This window comes from Cyrtonyx montezumae, unplaced genomic scaffold (assembly GCF_038088225.1).
Source record: "Cyrtonyx montezumae isolate F1298 unplaced genomic scaffold, pur_monq_1.0 scaffold_3, whole genome shotgun sequence".
In the NCBI taxonomy this organism is placed as follows: Eukaryota; Metazoa; Chordata; class Aves; order Galliformes; family Odontophoridae; genus Cyrtonyx; species Cyrtonyx montezumae.
Window position 1 is genome coordinate 110,435,549 of NW_027072034.1, and position 16,475 is coordinate 110,452,023.

Here is a 16,475-nt window from a genome sequence, read left to right on the forward strand (position 1 = left end):
TGCTTTGCCCTCAAGTGTTGGGTACAGGCACTGCAGGACCAGGGAATCAGAGTCACAGACTGGTTGGGTTGGGAGGGACCTCAAAGCCCACCTAGTCCCACCCCGTGCCGTGGGCAGGGCTGCCACCCAGCAGCTCAGGCTGCTCAGGGCCCCATCCAACCTGGCCTTGAACCTCCAGGGATGGGGCAGCACAGCTCTCTGGACAGCTCTGCCAGCACCTCACCGCGCTCTGAGTAAAGCATTTCTCCCTGACACGTAACCTAAATCTCCCCTCTTCTAATTTAAAGCCATTCCCTCCTGTCTTATTGCTATCTGCCTACGTAAAAAGTCACTCCCCCTCCTGCTTATAAGCTCCCCTAAAGTACTGGAGGTGTCCCCACAGCCTTCTCCAAGCTGAACGAGCCCAGCTCCCTCAGCCTGTCTCTGTAGGAGAGGAGCTCTGGCCCTCTGAGTATATTTGTGACCTCCTCTGGACCCACACCAACAGTTCTGCTGAAGTTGGGGTGCAGTGTACAGCGTTGAGTGAGGCAAGCCCTGGGTCCCCTGCAGATGCGCTTACACACAAAAAGGCAGGATGGGCAGGGCTCATGGGAAAGTCACTTTTAATGGTTTATTGCCAATGTTACAAAGGTTGACACAAGGTCAGACAGGTGGGAACCACACCAGAGTTGTAAAAACACCAATTCTAGGATTTTAGTTTATTTTCAAAAAAAAAAAAAGAAGAAGAAGAAGAAAGAAAGAAAAAGAAAGAAAGGAGAAAAATCCAACAGTTTGTCTTGGCCAGGCTGACTGCCTGAGGCATGGTATGGGGCCATCCCTACATCCGTGTCCCACAACCCCCAGGTGCCCCTTCCTCATCCCCAAAGCCGCAGGAGCCCACTTGGCCAGAATATGGCAGAGAGGACTGAGAACAAATTTGTGCTTTACATATGAGACCCTGTCTACACCAAGGGGGTGGGAGGTGTCAGCGTGGAGCATGAGCAGAGGGAGATCACCAAACCCTTCAGCCCCATGCTGACCTATGGACACACACACACACAGGCACGCACGGGATGGGGTCCCAGGGGGGCTGGGGTGATGGGAGTGGAAGGGACTGAGCTGTCCCTTCCTGGCACAGTGATTTGCCCATCTGGACAGAGTGGGGCTGGGGAGGCTGAGACGAGCCCCTCACAAGCCCCAGACTGCAGCAGAATTTGGGCGGGATCAGTCCTCCTCCTCCCCATGGGCTCAAGGACTTGGGACTCAGTGCTACCCCAGGAGCTGAGGGGGTCAGCGGGGAGGACTCTGCCTTCCCCATCCCTCTCAAAAGACAGGTACAAACACACACAGAAAAAGGAAACTGTAACCTTAGAAAAGACACCAAACGCAAACACCTGTGTGCTGGGGAGTGGCCCCAGCCCCTTTGCCAGCCTGGCCTCCCCCAGGCTCCCCACAAGTGGCCATCAGACCCCCCAGGCACCTAGGAGCCGATGATCTGTCCAGACCACGTCTCGTGCTTCGTGTGGGGCGCCAGGTTGGTGAGCACCACCTCCACTGCCTGGAACTTCTGGTTCTTGGGAGGGATGGGGCAGACCTTGTACGTCACCTCATCACCCTCTACTGGGACGTACTCCCCCTCGATGCTGTGGGAGAGGAGAGGGGAGGCAATGGGGTCATGGGGCAGAGAGATGGAGCCCCCCAGCACCCAAGAGGGCACCCACCTGCAGTGGGATTTTAGATATATGGATATAGAGCATCACCTATGGATGGACCATCTCCATGGACACAGCATTACCCCAGCCCACAGATCGCTGGCTGTCCCCCACACACCCAGCACTGTGCGGACTTACTCAGACACGTGGACAAAAATGTCTTCTGTGCCATTCTCTGGAGTGATGAACCCATGGCCCTGTGAGCGGGAGAACTGCTTGCAGACACCCTTATAGATGGGCCCGGCAGAAGCACGTGCCGTCCTGCGGGAGGGAAGGGGTGGAGAGGTCTGCACATACAGCCGGAGGGGAATTCCCAGCATCCCCTGAGGAGAGCGGGGGTACTTACGCAGAGTAGGTCCTGGTCCTCTTAGTGGGCAGTGGGCTGGGCAGGTCCCGCAGCAGGAGGTTGCCCCGCTCCCAGACACGGCTGCCCTCACGCTGGAAGGGGAAGGTGGGCCAGACCGGGGACTTGGGCGAGTGCAGAGGTGGCACGGCCGGCGGGGCGCCGGGCTCTGATGACATGGTGGGGTCGGTGGGGTCCTCCGTGTCGGGGCCGGGTGTGGGGAGCAGCAGGCAGGGGTCTGCTGCCAGCAGGCTGCAGGGCCAGAGGGGAGTGGTTATGGGTTGGCCGTAGCCATCGACCTCCGGTTCTTGGTTGGCATTGCATGGTTTGTGCCCTGAATTAAAGCCTGTGCAATAACACTGTGTTTTGGCCCCCACAAGCAGAAACTCCCCAGCCTTCAGCTGCAGGATGATTGGCAGGAGGACGGAGCCAGGTGTCATGTGCCAAAGAGCAGGAGCTGGCACAAGCATGGGCAGGCTGTCCTAATTGGTGACATTTGTAGGTCTTTATGTGTTTTTAAGCCTCTTGGACCTGGAGCTGCCCAGAAACCCCTCACCCTGTGGATTTCTTTCCCCCTGTGTGGCTGCATCCAATACATTGTGCCCCTCATCTCCCCCAGACCCATATGGCATATTTGGGATTGCATGCCAGGAAACCCAGAGAGCCTTTAATTTGCTTTCCGACTCACACTGAGAGGTGAGGGCCCCGGGGGAACATGCAGAAGGGGGTCACCTCTGCTCCAAAATTAGCAAGCAGCAAGGACATGGGAGAAGGCTTTTGGAGCAGACAGCATGGTGGGGAGGGAGCACGCCCATTCTCCTTGCCCACTGCCCATGGCCATCTGGGCACACCACAATCCCACACAGGAGCAGAAGCAGTGAGACAGGAGCACACTTAGAGGCAAAACAGACATCAGGGAAGAGGCCCATGGGGCCCACATCCCTTGGGGCACTGCCTCCTGCCTCATCTGAGTCCCCGTAGCAAACAAAGGGATGGGGGGAACCACAGAGGGGAGCTGTGGGCATGTCCTCCCTGCACCCACCCCACACTCAGCCACACCGTGGGGATGAAATCCTGGGCAGCTGAGCTGAGGCTGCTGCAGGCTGGGGACCAGTGAACTCGTCACTTCGGCACTGCCACGGCTTCCCCTCCTTGTTTCTGTGAGAGAAGGCCTCCACGCAGAGCTGCCAGTGGGCGCGCACCAACCCGCGCCAATTAGGACAGACAGGCAGGAGACACGTCGGCTTTTATCTGCAGATCCAAGGGCCTTGCTCATCACGATGCAGCTCATCAAACAAAGTCGCTGTCTGCCCCGCTCCTCGTAAACACGTACCCTCGGGTGGGTGCTGGCGTGACCCCGTTTAACTCCAGAGCCCCACAGAGAGGCAGTGGCCCAGAAGCTCCCTGGTCATTAGCAGCAGCTACGCGAACCCCACGCCATCACCCGCAATCCATATTTAATTGGTGTCATCGCCCTCAGGCCCCCGGCCCCCCCACGCAGCTCCTCTTTGTGCTCCTTCCCCCCGCTGGGATCCCTTTGCCTTCACCTAGCCCTGGGGACCTGGGCCTCCCACTGCCCAAGGGGGGCTGCAACCCTGTGCCATCCCTTTGGGCACGAGAGCATGGCCCATGAGCTTGGAGCAAAATTATAGGTTTTGGATTTTGGACCCAGAAAGGGGCTGCTGTAACGGGAGGGTGCAGCCAGGAAGCAAGCACTCAGCCACCCTCTGTCCTCGCTGCCCTGGCGTCTCGCAGGTTTTCTAAATGCCGACTCTGTCCAGTGTTAATGAAAGCCCCTAAGCCCCCTCCTTTTTTTTTTTTTTTTTTTTTTTGGTTACTAGATCATGCCATTAAGAGCTAAGGAAGAGTGGAACAATTTCCTTCACGTATCCTGCATGCTAAAAACCCCTTGGCTGAAATGAATCGCTATACAAAAGATAAGCCAGCGTTCATTGGGAATGCACACTTAAAGCTTCCCCTCCCCATCTAAGCCAATCATGCTCCCAACTCCAAGCATCTTTGCTGAGATCGTCTCGCCTACGATGCAGCCTAGTTAGCGCTAAAATATGAATGTCACCTTTATGGATTGATTATAAAAAGCTCCCTCCGTCGGTGCTGCCGGATTCTCAGGGAGGCCACGGGGAGAGCTGCCAGAAGCCAAGGGAAGCCAGAGGAGAAGCCATCATGGAGGCTTGGTTTACCTTTGGAGTATATATGCGTAAAGCATCACTCCTCAACAACCAAGACTTGTTGTGGTTGGTTGTTATTTTAAATCGAAGTATTGTCAGCTCAAAGACCTCATGCAAATGTCCTCATCTGCATCCTTCCTCCCTCCTTTGTGGATCTAACTTAATGTCTGCAGGAATGAATAGCACAGCCAGCCCCAAAGAAACACCCATTCAAGCCCCCAGCATTACCAGGACAGGTTTCCAGCCGCCACTTCCCCCCACTGTCCGTGAATGGAGAGCTGGTGCCAGCCGAGCCCAGCTTGGTGGCACACGGTGTGCCCCCGACAACAGTGGCCATGCAGCACCGCCTGCCCCGGAGGAGGCATTGTCTGGGAGCTGCTGGGGAATCAGCAATAAGCGGAACAGAGTAGGGATGCCACGCTTCACCCTCGCACCCCTCCCGAAATAAAAAGCGGACGTGCAAGCATACATCGTGCATGAGGCTGGACCTCCGGCTACAATAGCCGACGGCCGTCGTGCCTGCCCTTACCTCCTTAGCAATGAGGGGCTCCCTGGAGCTGCGGCTCGCAGAGCATCAGCGCGCGGTGGGGACGGACGAGCGCTCCTCCGCTGCCCGGCGAGGAGCAGAGCTGTCGCATGTAGCCCGGCTCCGGGGGCTTTCCGCTGCCGGCTGCCGGCTGCCTGCCGATGTCTCTGCGGTGCCTGATGTGTGTATGATGTGCAGCCTGCACACACGCACTCGCACGCCTTCCCTGACGTCAGGGCCAGGCCAGGGGGAGCAGGCAGGTGGGAGGGATCAGGCTGGTCATCGCCGTTCCGGGCTTTAAGGAGTGTTTGTAGAGGGGTGTGTGGAGGGGCTGCATCGCTCAGCTCGTGCACCGTGACGCATGCCCACGTCGGTGGCGCGGCCTGACACGGCACGAGGCAGCCTCGCAGGCTGCGGGGACAAAGTGGTGGGGGACACATGTGCCCCGCATCTCCCTGAGCCCTGCTGGTGTTTCTGCAGCTCCCCCGGCCCCCGCTGCCTGCAGCCCCCTGAGCCTCCTAGTGCACGGCCACTCCATGGCACATTCGGGGGCTCAGGCTTGGGCAGCAATGAGAGGACAGTGCATATGTTGTCACCAACCCAACATGACTCCTCACAGCGCTGCTGCCACATCCCATCCTGATGAAGGTCCTAGAGTTGCCATCTGGCGGGTCCCCATACCAAAAGACCCTTTCCTTCTCTTCTGCCCTGTGCCGACAGGACTGTGCTTGAGACATCTCTGTGGGAAGAAGCAATATCATAAATGAGCCCTGGATCTTTTCTTCTAGGGGCACGGTGTGATGTGAGCACTTGCTGCAATGAGGATGGGAATCAATTGTTCACTGTGTCTGCTGGGGATAGGGCGAGGAGCAACGGGGCATGCAAGGAGCAAGACATTTCTAAAAAAAACATTTTCTAACAGAACAGATAGTTAATTACCCAAATGGGCTGCATGGGGAAGCACCAGAGTCTCCATCACCAGAGATGTTTAAAAACATCATGGGCAGGCATCCATCTGGGAGTTGGGTGATACTGACTTTATCTTGTAGCAGGGGAGCGGACCACGCTGGCACGTTTGGGGTTCTGTCAGTGCTCATCTCCCTCTGGTTGTGGCTTTTTGAGTTTTCCGTAGCAAACATGAGTCCCTTTTGCCACCTACAGACGCCACAAGGCTCATCCACCCAGACAGCAAAAGAAGTGGAGGAGAAATGCAGCCACCTGTTCCAGACTCTGGTCCAAGCTTCTCTTGAGCCAACCCACCCTCTCCTGGTGACAGCTCACCCCCAGCAGCCCAGGAGTGCACAGAGCCGGACCAGTGCTGGGAATGTGCAGCGTGGGCACACCCTCCTCTTCCCCATGTGTTCATTTAATTGTTGTACACTGAACATCATCAATCCCTGCTCTACCTCAGCAGGGCCAGCTGTGTGCCCAGCAACACAGAGCATCAGACTGAGTGTGCTGTGTAGTCAGTGGGGGCTCTGAAGGGAAGTTGAGGTGCGTTAGCCTGGCGGGCAGCTCCGGGTATGTGCTGCAGTGGAGGAGGCAGGGAGTCCAAAGCATGTAGAAATGATAAAAGGAGAAGAGGGGAAGCTTTGATCAGAGCGGGAGTGGGGGTGCTAGAGATGCCTGCAGAGACAGAAGCAAAGACAGGAGTGTGGAGGACTTTGTACATGAGAAGATACGTAAATCCTTTGGAGTCAATCAAAGCAGGGCTCAGCAACCTAGATGCAAATCATCGCTCACCTCCGCCTACAACGTCCCTGAGCCAGTTTTCCCCAAAAGCCATGGGAACGTGGAGGCAGAGATCATAAGCAAAACAATTTGGGGGTTTCTTTCATTTCCTCTATTCCTGAGCCTTCATGTAACTTCAGATTGTATTTTCAAGTTTTCTTCTGCAGTCGTGAGGATGAGACATGCGTAGGGTTTCCTCTAAGCAGCAGAAAAACAGCAGCAGAGAACCATGCCCCCAAATGCTGGCAAAGCCTCAGTGCTCTCAGTGCTACTGAGAGACTCTGGAGACGTGATGGTTACAAAAATGTGTGCACAGCCTCTGTGGATTTGTGGCTATTTCATGTGTCAGTGAAAAAAAGAAAGATAGGGCTGTTTCTCCAACATCAGAATGCTTTATCTGCTGCGTGTAATATAGTGTGCTGCTGAGAGCTATCTACAGCAGAGTTGAGACAACATTTTGGTTTATATTTTTACATCAGATACAGTGTCTATGACCAGTGCTGCTGGAAATCCAGAATTCCTGCACACAGGAAACCCAGCCAGGAACAGTGCAACAGTGATCGCAATTCCTGCACACAGGAAACCCAGCCAGGAACAGTGCAACAGTGATCGCATCATGAAAGCTCCAGGCACGCACCGTGCTGGGGTTGGAGGGGGTATCTGCAGAGTGGAAAGCATTCCCTGTGGAGTTTCTGGTAGAAGCTAAGAAATTGCTCTTGGGGCTGGTAGCCTGGTTCCTCAAGGCAGTGCAGCTCATCTGACTGCGCCATTGCACCCCACTGAACACCAAGGAGCTGTCCATTAGACATGGACCAGTAGGAGGGGATGCTTTGCAGACCTCCTAGTCACATAGCTAGGGCTCAGGGCTGTGCAACAGGCTGAAAGAGATGTGTTTGTTTTGTTTTGGGCACCCATTGGGTCTTGACTGTTGGAAGCATGAAAAACATTAGCTCAAGGATGAGCAAGAAAAGCAGGTGTGATGTGACCATCCTAATCCACTTTTCTTTCAGTCTCCTGTGTTATTCCAGCCATTTGTCCTGCTGCTGCCTAGAACCCCTGCTGCTACTTAACCTTCCAGCCCTTACATTACAAAAGCACCCAGAGTGATCACTTTGCTAGTATGAACACATGACCTAACTTTTGCCTAAAGGTATGATACCAAGGCTATTTCTTCCCCTGCTGTCAGAAGAGGGACACAGTTAGGAACTTCTGTGCCTTCTAAAAAGGCAGCTACAGCAACCTGCAAAAACTGCAGCTAAAGGTCAGCAGCCCCAGCATCATCTGACCTGTGTGGGGCCTGGACAGACAGTGAGGGATAGGATGAGCAGACCAGCAGAACTGTGCTCTACCCAGATTAGCACAGCCACCGCCATGGAGAAGGAAAAAGGTCCTTTGTACAGCTCCTGAAGTAGGACGGGGTGGATTTGGGGTGAGGTGTCCCTACAGTGGTGTGTGCAGTGATCATTGCTGAGAGTAACACCACTTCTCCCAGGGACCTGAGAAGGAAAATGAGATCCTCTACCTCCTGCTTAATGCCAACACACCAAACACGCACGCAGCCGCCATTTAATAACCACACACACACAGAAGACACCCTGGTGGAACGGGAATCTCTGCAAGCAGATCAGCAACTCCTTAGCCACGACAGAGCTCTTGTTATGAGGCCGAGGTGTGGTGTTTGTGGCCTCATTTTCCCCTTCCCGCTCCAAGACAGCACAACATTCAACGATTTCTTATCCCGTGCACTCATTACCGCCTGCTACACACTGCTAGAGGGTGTGGGGGGTGACACCCGTCATGCTGGCATCAAAGCCGTGGAGCTGACAGCACAGCACAGCTTTGCCTGTCAGCCGCAGACGCGTTGCTTTTCCTCAGTCTTTTTTTAAGCACGCCGCAAGCAGCTCCTTCCATCTCTTGGAGCACGTCGCAGGCACAGACACAGCCCCTTGTTTTCCACAACCCGTCTCACGAGGCGAGCAGCTGTGGAGAATCTTCCACGGATTCACGTTTTATTTAACAAAACCGGGCCCTCCAGGGAGCGGAGAGCAGCAACAACGAACACCTACTACCTCACTAACAGGGGGACAAAATGGCCACCCCGCCTGAGGCGGGCCTCGCGCCGGAGCCGGGGGCGGGGCCTCAGCGCAGCACGACGCCGTGCAATAGGTTCGAACACACGTCAATCAGAACCCATCACCCCTCCCCCCGAAGGCGATTGGCTCCGATACCGGAAGTTACCGTGAGATCTGGCAGCGCGGCGGCGTTCGGTGTGTGCCAGGTGGGTCTGATGCGGCGTGGGGTCGCCGCTGTCTTTCTGGGGCTATTGGTGCCTTTTCAGGCCCACCCGCTCCGGGGTCTGCTGTAGTGTGGCCGTGGGGAGGCCGAGCGCTCCCCAGCGGGTCTCCAACCCTGCCCGTACCCTTGCTTTCCCCCTCACAACCCCCAGGAGACACAGAGTGCTGCCCCCCGGCAGCCTCGGGTAAGACCCGGGTTGAGTGCTTGTTACTAAGGTGGCCCCAGCGCGGCTGTGCTCTCTGCCTGTCTCCCCAGAGGCCGTCATGTTTGTCCTGGTGGAGATGACTGACACGGTGAGGATTCCCCCCTGGCAGTTTGAGAGGAAACTGAATGAGTCCATTGCTGAGGAGCTAAACAAGAAATTGGCCAATAAGGTAACGTACAGGGTGGTGTAAGTGTCGTAGCATCACAGTATGACAGTTTTTCGGTGTTTATGCCTAACAACACGTGCATCAGAATGGATTAGTTCTGCTAGGAAAAAAAAAAGAAGCAGCTGCATACCATTCCAGAGGCAACTTCTGCTTTTCATGCTGTAGGGAAGGTTCTGAGGAGCATGGAAGATGAGTGAGGGTCACTGCCATTTTATGTTTGGGCAGCAGCCCAGAATGCCATCTGAAAAAACACATGCAAACCAGGCCAGTGTAAGTATAACAAAAACACTGGAAGAGAAACGAAGGTGGTGATATCTGACTTGCTTTGTGCTGCTGAGTATGGTGTAATGGCACAGTCTTCCCCTTTGGTGCAGAGTATATGGGCATGTAGTGTCACAGAGTCCCTGTGCAGCCCATGGGGCTGACGGGCACGCAGCTTTCAGGGGGTGCAGAGATGAGAATGCAGCTTGGTGATGTGAAGTGGGCTCTGGAGAGCAGCCCGAAGTGATCGAGGGCTGAGGAAAGCAGATTATACAGACAGGTTAACGAAAAAAACATTATTCACTGGTGATGAGTAGATGCCACAAATTCTGTAGGCTGAGGTGGCAGAGAAACTGGGAGTTCTCCTTATCTCTGCTGAGAGTGATTATAATTTCAGACAAAGACATGCTTAGCAACTTCTGAGGACGCTGGCAGGAAGTGCATTTGGCCTTTAGACAAGCTATGGTGCTGCAGGATGATGTCTGCACCTTCACAACTTCACTGTTGTGGCAGGTCTGATTTTTCATTAATGACAGTTAACCCAATGATTTGTGTTCACAGCAGTGCTCTCTCTGGTGCCAGTAAAAACACAAACTCTCATAACACTTGAGGAAGATAGAGATTCTTCTGAAATGAAGTGTGCTTAGAGCTGGGGCTGCTGGAGGAATGCACAAGAGCAGCCTCTCTCCTATCTTGCCACCTTCTGTGCCTTCTTTCTAAAAGCTTTGCATGCTGTACAAACGTGAAGGGAGTTAACTTGGAAATTTATTTACTACCTTTTTTTATTCTTTTTTAATTTGAGCAGGTTGTATACAACGTTGGCCTCTGCATCTGTCTGTATGATATTACAAAACTGGAAGATTCATATATATTCCCTGGGGATGGTGCATCCCATACCAAAGGTATGTTCTGAGCTGTGGAGGTTGTGAAAGGTGAGTGGTCTGTAATTCCCATTGTTAGGTAAATTAAGTTTAAAAGGGCTTGCTGAAGTTTGCAGCTTTTGCTGTTCCTTTTAGGATGGTGAGAGGAATGAAGAAGGCAGAAGTCCCTTTCCTTTGCACTTCTGTGGTTAGAAATAAGTATTTAAATAGGTGATCCCATTTTCCTTCTGCAGTCCATCTCTGCCCTGCAGTTACAGCCGTAGGTCTCAGATAAGGAAGGGTTAATTTAACTTAGAAAGCTCAAAAATCTCCAAATAGGAAATAATTTATACAAATTGTCCATTTTTTAAGTTCTGTATTTCTTCTTGAAGCTTATTTTGCCTGCCTGGAATGTTGAAACATGTTTCTAATTATAACTCACACAACAGTTGATGCTGTTTTTCTTAGCTGGAAGCTTTGCGGCATCTGTCTTTGAGACTTAGACAGATCTGGTTCAGCATACGTTTTAGGATTTTAGATGACTTTTTTTTTTGGGGGGGGGGAAGTAAGAGATGATTCATTACTTTTTGAGCTTCAGCAAATCTGAACAAAAACTGTTAGTAAATGTGTAAATGCTGTAACCCTGTTAGAAGGGCATTGGACTGACTGCATGTGGCACCCTGGACATAGTTTTTAACGCCAGTAGAGCTCATTCCCTACAAATAAAAGCTTCTCAAATACTGAGGAGGATGGCAGGCTTTCCTGCTTCCTTTAGTCTTCATTCGCTTTCTTAACTTGGAACCTCCTTGAACTGAAACAAGAGGATATGTTCTCTGAGTTTGCAGGGAGACCTGTTTTCAGAAGCTGCCAGACAGCAGGATTTATTACTCCTCCAAGCTAGTGCCTGGTTTTATGTAGAAGAGCAGCAGTGGGTATGGACAGTTAAAATGATGTTAAACAGCTTTTAAGCATTTTGCTGAGATTGTCTTAGTATGGCTTCCTTATGATTATAAATGCAAAATGCTTAGTTAGCAACATAACCAGATTTTTTTCATTCGGGTTAAATAAGATTATGTCAGAGAATCTTACTTTGATAATATTGTTTACCATATAATTTCATTTGAAGAAAACACATTGTTGCTGTTGAAGATAAATGGAGCAGAAGTATTGCAGGAAAATAACGTTTCAGCTGATGTTCTTGGTCTCCAAGGAATGTTCACTTTGTAACTGAATCAGAGGTCCTGCTTGCTTTGTAGCTTTTATCCTGTGAACTTAAATTCTTGCAATGTCGAAGTGCGGAGAATGGGGAACTGCTGATCAGCTGCTGTCCTAATTGGTGCAAAACAGGAATCGTAGCTCTGACTCCTGTTTTCCTGAACTAACCAGTACCTGTAAGGAAGCTGTAAAGCATGCAGGATGCAGCATTTTAGAGGGCATATAGGATGTGGGGTTTTGTCTTAGTGCCTGCCACCCTGTGGAAGGAGTATGGCTCACTCACACAGACGTAACACTAATGATGTGCTTTCTTTCAAGTGCATTTCCGCTATGTGGTCTTCCATCCCTTCCTGGACGAGATTCTGGTTGGAGAGATTAAAAGCTGCAGTCAGGATGGCGTTCATGGTAAACTGCATCTCCTAACATTAGGGACAGAAGAGCTGCAGTGCTCTTGGGGATACTGTGGTGCCAGGCGCTGCCGTGCTGTGTGTGTGAGCTGCTTGAAGGCTGGTACTGCGTCCAGCCCTGCTCCAGCCTGAGGCTGGTTGGTAGCTTAAGCCTGTCAGCCTCCCCTGCACTCAGTGGTTTTGTCTGCACTCCCTTTTCCCTCTGTCACTCATGTGCATGCCCAGGAAGAATAAGCAAGCCCATCTGGAGCTAGACTGAATTTATTTTCTCGCTTCAGTTGACAGAATTTTCAGAGTTGTTTTTTTTTTTTTTAAGGTGGTAGTATCAGACTGTGTTGGTCTGAGATATACTGCTGTGGCTTCTTGAATATCTGTGATTAATTCCTGTGGTGGAGTCACCAACCCTGGAGGTGTTCAAGGAACATTTAGATGTTGTGTTGAGGGATGTGGCTTAGAGAGAAATATCAGTGATAGGTGGACGGTTGGGCTGGATGATCTCGTAGGTCTTTTCCAACCTTGATGATTCTATGACTCATGCAAACAAGCTCCTGGGGATCCCGGGGATATATTTGTTGCTGAATTTAGGCTGAAAAAACTCCACGTCATGAAATCTAAAGGGGGAGGTGTGGATTGGTCGAACGTGTTAAATAAAGAGCAGTGTACAGTTAGGTCTGTGATTTCTAAGCTCTTTCCTGCCGCAGACCTCTGTGGCATCTGACTCATTTGTTGGGACACTGATGCTTCCATTCCTGCTCCAGGCAACCCTTTCCTTTCCCCCTGGACACCAAGAGTGTGCCCTCTGTTGCTCTCCATACTTCAGCTGCGTTATTTCTTTGCTGCCAACTGAAACAGAGCACTGTGACTCAAAGAATAATTCCTGCACAGTCTCAGACATCCTTCCTGAAAGAGGAAGGAGAATGAGTCTGGAATTGCATTTTAGGAATTGCTGTGGTACATTGTTTGTGAAGAACGGTTTCAGTCTTAATCACATTCTTTTCTCCACAGTTTCTATTGGATTCTTTGATGATATTGTCATCCCACCAGAATCCCTGCAGCAGCCAGCAAAGTTGTATCCTTTGATCACCTTTGATAACTTTAGCACTTCATTTCAAAAGATTGTGCAGTGCTGGCCCGGCAGGCATTTACTGCTGCAACAATGAAGGTGCTCAGTGGCAGAAGCTAAGCTGTTGTGTCGGACAAGTCCCACAGACTGTTATCACAGCTAGGCAGGCCTCACGCTTATTAGGTTTTGCAGGATCATTGTGCCAGCTGATGAAAATGAATAGCAGTGTCCCTCAAACAGCCACGCCATTAATCCCTGCCTCTAGACTTGGATGCTGCCGGAGACAGAATGCAGGCTTTGCTACATGTGTAGGTACACGGTGTGTCTAATGTGCTTAGTTGTGGTGGGCAGTGTGTGTCTTGCTGGAGCTTGGGGGTTTGTTTTGTTTTGGAGGTGGTGGGGGAGTAACAGCATACACCTGGAAGCAGGAAAATCAGAAGCAAGGCCACGATCCTGGAACGTGCAGATAGTGATGTAGGACAGCACGTTGGAGTTTGAGAAATGGTTGTGGAAAGGCTTTGAATCGGGAGGATTCTCAGAACTGTAAGAAGGTGATCTGCCAGGTGAAATGCCGTTTCCATCCTTAGCCCTTGGCGTGGCCAGCGACGAAGCTGAGCAGGTGTGGGTGTGGGAGTATGAGACAGAAGAAGGGGCCCACGACCTCTACATGGACATCGGGGAGGAGATCCGCTTCCGAGTTGTGGACGAAACCTTTGTGGACACATCACCAACAGGTCCAAGCTCTGCAGAGGCCTCCACTTCAAACGCCACAGAAGAAGTCCAGAAGAAAGAAGCACCCTACACCCTTGTGGTAACCATGTGCATAATTCGTATAGTCTTGCAAAGCCTGTTCTTTATTATATTCCTAAAATAGCACCCCTTTCCCAAGGAATTGCCTGCTTTAAGCTGACCGTGAAACAAAGAAAGTCACAAAATCAAAGGGGAAGAATGAGATAGATAGTTCTTGTGGTTGCTGCGTTTGCTGTGTTTTTGCAGCTGCTGGAGTTCCCATCTGGCAGGCTGAAGCAGAACAGACTGTAGTTGCAAGACCTGCAGATAGGAATTGAGCATACAAGGAATACTGAGCTAGGAAAACCACAGCAAGGTTTACGCAGCAGCACGATGGTCTTTCTCATGCCATGTTTTGGCACAAAACCTTGAGTACAGTGCCATAGAAAGATGGGATCCAAACCAATACGAGCTGTTTTCTCACAGCAGAAGGTTGGGGCAGTCGGCGTGAGCAGGTGGCTGATTTTTTCAAGTCTTGAGGGTCTGGTGTAGTGCTGACAAGATCTGGAGAAGTTTGGGCATTTGCTAGGCTGGGCTCAGGTAGGAAAAAGAGGGAATGCCTCATCTGTAATATGTGGGGGAGAGCTTTTATGTATTTTTTTTTGCACTTACACCCATGTTCTCTATGCAGTTTATTATTGCACACTGTCTTTGTGTAAGCAGGGATCCATCAGTGAACCAGGCCTGGGACTCCTGTCATGGTGGACCAACAGCTAGCTGCCAACAGTGCCAGCTCCGCAGAAAGTCTTTCCAGTGGATGTTTGGGGGATTACGGGATCGTGCTGGTGCTCACTGCTCCTTTGAAGCTGAATGAGAAATTAGACCTGCCATTCTCTGTTTCCCCTTCAGCTTCCAACCTGCCAGATCAAGACAGTTGCTTTCAAGAAACGTCTTCACTGATCTGTAGAAGTGAATTTACAGGGACAAAAAGCCTTGAGCCCAGCAGCAACAAACCCAGCTGGAGCTTTTGTCTCTCACCCTGGAGGGAAAACTGGGGAGGTCTTCACTCGCCTGAATTAAGAAGGGAGTTGACTTCAAGTGAGTGAAAGTGGGAGAGAATGCCTGTCTAGAAGTATTGTTTCCTTGGCCTGACAGCTTGATTTTAGAGGGGCAGAAACCTCCCGTTCTGACAGCAACTGGAGAAGAAACAGTGAAAATCTGGAGCTGAGAGGTATGGCACTCTGAGATCTGGAAAATCCTTCTGCTGGGAGGGCAAGGGGAGCAGTGGCAACATTCTGCTGAGAATGGGAACTTAATGCATGGATGAAAACAGCCAAAGAGAGCTGGAACGAAAGTTGTTTACTCACAAGTAGCAGCCTCTGTGAAGATGACAGCCGTGGAAAAGGAAGGGCTGCTTACTGTGGTGAACAGAAATACTGCACTAGGTGGCCTGTATTTATTGAGAATGAGCTAAAGGATGCTGGAGCTTGACTGAAAATACATCATTAAGAACTGAACTGGACCTGTGTTTGAGCAAGTTAATTATGTCTGTGGGAGCGTGTTAATACTAGAATTGGAATAAATAGTAAAAGCCACACAGCCTGCCTTCCTGTACAATGTCTAGAGAAGAGATGAGCTTCCTGCCTCACAGGAAGAAAAAAACTGCCTCCTGCAGTCTGGCTACTTCAATTTCAAGGCAGACAGTGTTGAGTGTCGAGACTAATGCTTTGCTCTGCTCTAACAGCCAATAGCAAACAATTGCCATCACCCTCTCTGACAGCAATGAAAGGAAAAAGAGGAACAAAACAGCAAGTACAATCTATGCAGGGCCCGCTGCCAAGAGGGTGATGTTGCACATAATTACAAAGCCAGCCACGTTTGGCAGGAAGGGGCTGTAATTCCCTGGGATAGCGGAGCTGCTAACCTCCAACTGTGAAAACAAAGCCTGAGTCACCAGCACCCTCCCTGCAGGGTGGTTATAACCCCTTAATTCTGAACTGTTATTCCCGGTGCATTGCTCTAATTAAAAGGGAGCCTAGAACTGTGTGGGTTCACATAGTAACCGAGGTCCATCTGCTCACACAATCAGCGTACTGAATGCTGGCTGGGCAGCACTGGTGCTCAGACATGCAGTCTGCTAGGCACGAGGGGAACTGCAGAAAATCCCTGTCAGTTTTTAAGAGGCCAACGTGTGGGTGATGCAGGTTAGAACCTCGGCAGCCGAAGAGGTTTCCACGCCGATCACTCCAGAGAAGGCATCCCAGGCAGCTGCTGTGCTTAGCTCACACTGCACCAGGTCAGAGCTCCCAGCAGAGAGCAGCTTCATTGCTTCAAGAGGGCGTTCTCATCAAATGATCCTCAACATCACTCTTGCTGTGGAGAAGGTGAGCTGCGTGTGAGGAAATTAATCTACTGTGTTAAAATGCACGAATGACTTAGTTCTTACAAGTTTGTTCTTACCATAGTGTAAAAACCAAACCAAAGCGTGGTCTTTGCATAAGAATACCAAGCAGGCAAGTAGCTCATTTCCACATGCTTTCCCACCCTCCCAGAAACAGTGTGGGGAAAGGTGCTGAAGGACAGCATTACGAATACAGTAACACAAGGCAGAAGGGATGGTCACAGTCTTTATTTCCACTTTAAGTCTTTAGCCATCTGTAAAGTGAATGGGCAAAAAAAACAACCAACTGAGCAGACAAACCCACTTGAGCTGGTTATTTCCAAATATAAATAACTGTGGGACAACTGAAATTGAGCCAAAATAGAAAAAGGGAGCTGGGGAATTTAAAAGACA

At 51.1% G+C, this 16,475-nt stretch overlaps 2 protein-coding genes across 5 annotated transcripts; one reads left to right on the forward strand and one right to left on the reverse strand.

The window, feature by feature from the left end:
* Positions 1-589: 589 nt before the first annotated feature.
* Positions 590-5,171, reverse strand: CSDC2 (cold shock domain containing C2). 2 transcript variants are annotated; one of them, XM_065741285.1, is made up of 4 exons: positions 4,753-5,171; positions 2,038-2,286; positions 1,830-1,952; positions 590-1,622 (listed from the first exon to the last, which is right to left on the reverse strand). In XM_065741285.1, the coding sequence occupies exons 2-4, from the start codon at positions 2,211-2,213 to the stop codon at positions 1,460-1,462; spliced, it is 462 nt and encodes a 153-aa protein (XP_065597357.1). In that variant the 5' UTR covers positions 2,214-2,286; positions 4,753-5,171; the 3' UTR covers positions 590-1,459. The 2 variants fall into 2 exon arrangements, with proteins under 2 accessions (XP_065597357.1, XP_065597356.1); XM_065741284.1 differs by lacking the exon at positions 4,753-5,171 and having other exon boundaries at positions 2,038-2,668.
* A 3,552-nt stretch (positions 5,172-8,723) lies between these two features.
* On the forward strand, positions 8,724-15,293 carry POLR3H (RNA polymerase III subunit H). Of its 3 annotated transcripts, none has more exons than XM_065742844.1 (7): positions 8,724-8,758; positions 9,031-9,149; positions 10,213-10,309; positions 11,801-11,887; positions 12,895-12,958; positions 13,556-13,763; positions 14,405-15,293. In XM_065742844.1, the coding sequence occupies exons 2-7, from the start codon at positions 9,039-9,041 to the stop codon at positions 14,456-14,458; spliced, it is 621 nt and encodes a 206-aa protein (XP_065598916.1). In that variant the 5' UTR covers positions 8,724-8,758; positions 9,031-9,038; the 3' UTR covers positions 14,459-15,293. The 3 variants fall into 3 exon arrangements, with proteins under 3 accessions (XP_065598916.1, XP_065598917.1, XP_065598918.1); XM_065742845.1 differs by having other exon boundaries at positions 8,724-8,747; XM_065742846.1 differs by lacking the exons at positions 8,724-8,758; positions 9,031-9,149 and adding an exon at positions 9,575-9,920.
* The last annotated feature ends 1,182 nt before the right edge of the window (positions 15,294-16,475 follow it).